At 37.9% G+C, this 7,204-nt stretch overlaps 1 protein-coding gene across 2 annotated transcripts in view; it reads left to right on the top strand.

The window, feature by feature from the left end:
- Nucleotides 1-1,040: 1,040 nt before the first annotated feature.
- The window catches only part of hprt1 (hypoxanthine phosphoribosyltransferase 1), a gene marked incomplete in the record, with an annotated part of 9,395 nt that continues 3,231 nt past the window's right edge, over nt 1,041-7,204 (top strand). The window contains 3 exon segments of one of the 2 annotated variants that reach the window (XM_024283843.2): nt 1,041-1,354; nt 4,162-4,268; nt 6,439-6,622. In XM_024283843.2, the coding sequence (XP_024139611.1) occupies nt 1,328-1,354; nt 4,162-4,268; nt 6,439-6,622 (318 nt within the window). 2 annotated transcript variants of the gene reach the window in all.

Raw genomic sequence — 7,204 nt, 5'->3', positions numbered from 1 at the left:
TAATTCTGTAAGAGGACCTTCTGTCCTGTCGTTACCTGTATAAATGGCACCTGTTTGAACTCGTTATCCATACAAAAGACACCTGTCCACAACCTCAAACAATCACACTCCAAACCCCACTATGACCAAGACCAAAGAGCTGTCTTAGGACACCAGAGATAAAATTATCGACATGCGCCAGGCTGGTAAGACTATAGGTAAGCAGCTTGGTGTTAAGAAATTAGGAAATGGAGACATACAAGACTCAAATCCTGCAGTGCCAGACATGTTCCCTGGAACCTTAATTTTAAAGAATATTCCAGTTAAAAAATAATATCAAGTTAGGTTGATTTTGGCATTTATTTGTGCATATATATGAATAATAAATTCAAAATTTTCTCCCCCAGAGGTGCATTAAGGTCCTCTCTTTTTAATAGGAGATTTGAACCTCTGGGTTTTAAAGTATCCCAGGATTCCAACTGGGCTAAAGGTCTGAACCAAAGCAGTAAATCCATGTGTAAAAAGGATGTTATGCTTTGGAATTCACTCTTTCATGGTTCTGGATTAATGAATCCTGGCATTGTAAGCAGAATTTACCCACTAAAGAAAAAATCAACTCATGAAACTCCTATCCTCACTTTATTTAGCTAGTTAAAATATCTTGTTTTGATAAGCCTTGGAGTTTCCATATGCATCGTCAATGTGAGAATACTGATTTCCCCTTTTAAAATTAGCTTTAATACTAATTTTATAAAGGATGTCTTCAAGTTTTAATAATTAATATGGACATTTTCTAATCCTTAGAATCTTTTCCTCAAGGAATTTGCTAAAAAAATGAGAAGCTATTCAAAGCTTTAATCATACATTGCCTGCAGAAACATTAATCCCTGCCATAAGAGTCTCATGAGATCCTCCCACCTATTTGTCTTTTTTGGTGACACCATGTGTGTTACCATAACAACTCATCTAATAAATGTGAAAACACACCATATGGCTCCAACAAAGATTTATTGGATTTAACCAAACACAAATCATAGCAGATATTAATAGAGGTGACAATTAGGATTGCTGTATCCCCTATGGCACGCCACACCCTCCATATGAGTGGGAGGAGCCAAAGAACCCGACCCCCCACTGCGCACGCGCAGGAGAGGCGGCAGCACCATAGCAAATCTGACTGCAGTTCCGTCAGCAGCGTAACCGCTAGCTACAGCGGAGCCCTATACCCCCCCGTGTGTTGTCACGAGCCCACATTAACACCGCAGAAAACTGACGGTACACCCGCCGTCCTCATAAGCACAGGACCACCAAAGAACCCCCCCTCCTGGTCTGAAGTGAGGAAACAAACATGGCGACGTCCAGCTCCTGCGTTGTGGTAAGTGCACAAGTCGTGAGAGCTCACCGGGAGCGAATATTTTCAGTACGAAACCGACACGCTTAATGTTGGACCCGCTTTACTAACTCGGAAAGCTGGCCGCCTCTAAAGCCCGCCGCGGAAGGACGGGCTGTTCACGGGCGCGCGGGGTTTTCAACCGTTCTATTCCGCTTATCTGAGGTTCGTTCCTCTCCTCGCGGAGACGTTAACGTGCTCTGAAGCGTGGCCGGCGGAAGACAGGGGTGGTGACGTCAGAGAGGGTCGACTGTTGCTTTTCGCGCCACTCCGAAGGCTGAGAAGAGGAGGCGTGGTTCAAAAAAGCTCAACAAATCTACAAAATAAAAGCAATTTTCTTTAAAATTGAAGCAATATTTCTGTATTTAGTTAAATGTTTAAAAAGTATTTTGTTTTTATTAATTGTTGATATTTTATAGAATATCAATATTATCTTTATTTTCTCCTAAAAAGCTAGTGATCTAACTATTTTTATTACTTTTAAGCTCTCAAAAACTAAAAAGAAAATGTTACTTTTTGAATAATTGCAAACAATAATATACAAACAAATGCCCATAAATAATACATTTAATAGATCTGAAGAAGTTGAAGACAAAGAGGAAGTGTTTTTCTTGTTTTTTATAAAGTAAAGCCTCTTGTCCTTTTTTGTAATATTCAGAATTATAATATTAAGGTGCTTATTTGGACACTAAAATAAGTTTTAATAATTAAAATATTAACTGAAATTCTCAGCAGGATAAGAGCGTATGATCCTGCCCTTTGGAACATGTGAGCATTTTGTAATATTTGATATATTGTACAAAGCTGGGCTGACATGGCCTATTGCCTGGAATAAGTAAATAAATAACTAGTACTCTGTGTTCCAAGAAGAACCCGTGAAATCTGATTGATTAATATTTGCTGCATTGTACAGATCTGCAGAATACTGTCATTTTCAAGTGTTAATATCTCAGTTTATAATAAATAAATATGTTTATAAGCAGAAATCGTAAAGATGAATGGTAACCAAGTATCCTATAAAACTTTATTTTGGCTTCCATTAAGGAATTATTCTTGTTTCCCACTTGGGATAATCAAATTAAAGTTCTCTACATATCTGAGGAGACGGCTTCTCATCTACCACCCGAGGAGCGCTCCGCTGAGCCTCGCCGTCGTCACATGCTGTGAGTTATGCTGTCTGTGTTTTTGAGGCTCGCTGGTTGACCTGCAGCAAGAAATTCGATTTAGCAGAATATTGTAACCTGTTTACAAGATTGAAAACCAGCCAAACGACATGAAAACATCAGTTCCCTCATGTTTGTCTCCTGAAAAAAAACATCCTGGTTTGTGGCAGAAGAGGGATGCATTTCTGCTTAAGATGGCTGGGTTTGCTTCTGAATGTCTAAAGGTATTTCACTATTTGATTTTACCTTAATTTTAAGATTATTATTTTTTTTATTATATTTATCTATGTGGGAGATCTCAAATATTTGCACACAGACAATATGGCACGAGGTTAATTTCCTCTCACTGTACAGATATGGATCTACTTCCTAAAATGTGTTACCGTTAGGGCTGCCACGATTAGTCGACTAATCGATGACTAATCGACTATTAAAATAGTCGACGACTAATTTAATAGTCGATTAGTCGTTACTTTATATTATATGGAGTGAGAGTGTAGTAAAATTGAAAGTTATGATGGCATTATGCTAGCATCTTGGACTATTTTGGCATTTATTACGGTTTTTTAAAGCTATTTTTGAGTTTAACCAACATTTCAGCTACACGCTAGCTGTTTCGGGTAATTTAAGACTTTTTCAGCTTCTTTTTTAAGCCAGTTTGGAGTTTAGAAAATGTTTCAGCTGCATGCTAGCTGTTTTGGCTAAAAGTTTCTTTCCTGTTTTTAAGTCTAATTTTGCATTTAACTAATATCTTAGCTGGCTATCAGCTTTAGCATTTTCAGCTATCAATTTCAGCGTTTTCAGCTGTCAGCTTTAATGTTTTTAGCTATCACTTTCAGCATGATCAGCTATCAGCGTTTTTAGCTATCACTTTCAGAATTTTATACTATCAGCTTCAGCGTTTTTAGCCATTAATTTCAGCGTTTTCAGCTATCATCTTCAGCATTTTTAGCTATCAGTTCCTGCGTTTTTAGCTATCAGCTTCAGCGTTTTTAACTCTCAATTTCAGCATTTTCAACTATCAGCACTAGCATCAGCAGACAAATTCAGTTTACAGCATTCACACTAGCATTATCGGAGTGTTATTTATATTTCTAATTTTTAGATAGTTTAAAGCAGATGTGTGTTTTGCATCCAGTTTGTGCATGACCCGATTAGTCGACTAATCGGAAAAAATAATCGGTGATTAATCGACTATTAAAATAATCGTTTGTGGCACCACTAGTTACCGTACTCTGAAGTGCATCTAAAATTGTTGCAAAAATCCAGTTTTCTATGTCAGAAAGAAACGAGGAGACTGTGTTGTTCAGATATGGATTATTAATAATAGAAATGCATCCTTCAGATTAATTCTGTAAAGACTTTTCTCTTCATTTACTGTTCGGAATCTGTCAGCTGCTTCAGAAAACCGTGAAGATGTACATTTTCCAGCTTGCTAAAATGAATTTCCATCTGAGAATATTACATTTTCACTCTAAAAGCAGTGGCTTCAGCTTGTCTTAAGGCGGAGATCCCGTTAGCTTGTTAATCTGTACAGAAAAGGGATTGTCGTCTGGTGTTTCTCAGAGGAAAAACAAGTCCTTTTTTTTTTAGCCTGCGTCTGAGATTTCTCTAAATCTTCTCTTCCAGATCAGTGATGAGGAGCAGGGCTACGACCTGGATCTTTTCTGCATCCCCAAGCACTACGCTGCTGATCTGGAGAGGGTTTACATCCCACATGGTCTCATCTTGGATAGGTATGTGTGGATGATTACATTCAGTTTGAGAAAGTGTGAATTTTGTATTGTTTATTACTAGAGTTTGTTTGTGTCCAGTTTACACATTACTAGTTTTTAGATTTTATTATTTTTGTATAGTTAAATTGCATAATAAACATTTCTGAAAAAGAAATTAAATGCAGGAAGAGGCAATAACTGGTATGACTTATTAAGTATCCTCCCTAATAAAGATTGAGAGATCTGAGAAGTATATAAAGACGGAAAACAAAATCCGAAACAATGTATGCTGGAAAATTTGGAGAGAGCCTAGAAACTGCTTAACAAAATGCACAAAAGGAGGCAGGTGTTCTGCCAGAGAATCCTCACTTGGGCTGCTCTCCTCCAACACCTTTCACTTTTGAAGCCATCTTTACGGTTTGCAACACAAGCTTCCCTTCAGCCTCTTGACCTGCTAATTTCACATATTAAATCATATTTTCCCACAGTTTCTGTGTGTCTTTGTAGGTGGAGAGTGCAATTTGTTGCAGTTCCTGAGTATTTAATGCTTGTTTTGCATGTTTTGCACATCACAGCTGGTTAATTAAGGGAGAGTGTTCTCATAGTTTTCAAGAATTCCAAAGCATTTTCATGTATTTAAAATGAGGTTAGTTGGTGCACTGTGACACCGTCCTTTTTTTCTTCTGCTGCCAATGAAAACTCCTCACTGTGGTTCACCTTCATCCAACCATAACTGACCAGCCTTGAAATAATTTGTTGTATTTTTGCTTTAATCACACAAACCTGTGAGGGCAAAGCGCAAACATCGATTTTATACTGTTTTACTAACACAATTTAGTTTGTTTTAGTGGTTTTGAACTAATACTGCGGTACTATATTAATGTATTGATATTTTTTCATCTTAAAGGACCATATCATGGGTGTCAAACTCAATCGCACACTGGGGCCAAAATCCAAAACGCACTCAAAGACGCAGTAGGGAAGGAGAATCGGAATAAACAATTAAAAAAAAGCTTAATTAAGTATTGATTAAAGCCTACCTAAATAGTTTGGCACTTCCTTAAAGCAGGGGTGTCAAACTCAGTCGCACAGGGAACCAAAATCCAAATCCCACTTTAGGTTGGGGGCTGAACAGGATAAACATTCATTGAACACATTAAGGCTAAATTTAAAAAATAAAAACAGACATGAATATTATTCCAGAATAAATCAACTTAAACCTTAAATAACTTTCAATATTTTACCCTCCATAAAAATATAATTTGTCAAACTTATACAAGTTAGAAATAAGCGCAAGATAATATCAGGCCATTAATGACAATAAAATGAAATGATATGGAGGGCCGGATATAATTACTGGAGGGCCGGATCCGACTCCAGGGCCTTGACTTTGACACATGTGGCCTATATTGCACAAAATCAACTTTTTTGAGCTTTCAATGGTATTGTAATGTTGATTCCTCACAAAAATCACATTTAAACAGTATTTTGCTCCATTCGCGCATCTCTGGGCATTCAGCCCCTTTCAGAAAGACACTTATGACATAAATAAAACATAAGAGAGAATCCGGAAAGCATCACTGATGAACTGTCTCTATGGGAAACAGTTTGCAGAATCACACAGTAAAGAGGTGGAGCTTATATTCTTGTCGATGCTGCACTTGCCTAGCTGATGCTGAAGTAGTTTCTGTAGTTTCCTTACTGTTTATGCATTCTATGCTATTTTCTTTAAAAAAAAAAGGGTTTTTAACATGTTCTTGTGACATTTTTCTCATAACTTCTTAAGAAAATTAAGCTCAAATTGCATTTCTGAGTACTTATTTGTTCAAATGGTTGTGAATGAGGAGCAGATGAATACAGTTTGAAAAAGAGCTTATGTGTGACGTAGAAAATATGCCCTTCTGTCGCTAGGCCTGGTACTGACCAAACCAGTGAAGTCTGTCACGGTAAAAGAGGAAGTGAGCTGTCAATGGTGGAAAACAAACCTCACTGTTCAAATCCCGGAAAGAGTTTGATCACATTAGATCTTTTGAATAACCGACACTCGTAGCTCTGGTATGACAGATGTCTGAACTCAAAGATGCTTCAATCGCTTTGTCTGCTGAGCCAAACAGAATCATGAATTTCTGCTGAGCGTGGCAGAAAAGCGGGCTGACGATCCTCTTTGTGTTTCTCTCCCACGTGACCTCAGGACAGAGAGGCTGGCCAGAGAGATCATGAAGGAAATGGGGGGACACCACATCGTGGCCCTGTGCGTGCTGAAAGGCGGTTACAAGTTTTTCGCCGACCTGTTGGATTACATCAAGGCTCTGAACAGGAACAGCGACCGCTCCATTCCCATGACGGTGGACTTCATCCGCCTCAAAAGCTACTATGTAATCCCCTTTCAATAATATACATTTAATGCAAATTTGTTTAAAAGTAGCCGAAACTTTGAATAATTTCCTGCATCACTTATGAAAACACTTGGAAATGAGCACACACTTCAACTGTGATCCATTTGCTGGAATGTAATTACATCTTTAAAGGTCATTAAAAGAAATCTTTCTCATGTTATGATCGCCGGGCTTGGTCTAAATCCTGGGTGAGAATGTGTCCCCAGCCACAGCTGAACATCTGCAGTCCAAAGGTTGTTTACATCACAGCTGGTGTTAAGCTGCCAAGATTTTCTGTAAACACGAACCAGGCCAAGAAAATGAACAAAATCTAGTTTTGTTTAATCTGTTGGATGTGCTCCTGCTCATTTTAGTCCACCTGTTCAGAGGTAAACGCGAAACAGGATCTATATGAGTTATAAAAATGTAAAAACTGTTTCCACTTTTGACATGTTGGATAAACCAGATTGAAATTGTTTAAAAAATGTTTTGGGATGTAGAATCAAAGAGGAAAATTCTGTATCCACAGAAAGGAGTTGTAAATGATCTGTTAATGACTTAACATCTGAATGTGCTTCAATC

The sequence above is a fragment of the Oryzias melastigma genome, linkage group LG10, assembly GCF_002922805.2.
Source record: "Oryzias melastigma strain HK-1 linkage group LG10, ASM292280v2, whole genome shotgun sequence".
NCBI lineage: Eukaryota > Metazoa > Chordata > Actinopteri > Beloniformes > Adrianichthyidae > Oryzias > Oryzias melastigma.
Note: the sequence above shows the minus strand (reverse complement) of the source record. Positions and strands in the feature narration are given on the sequence as shown.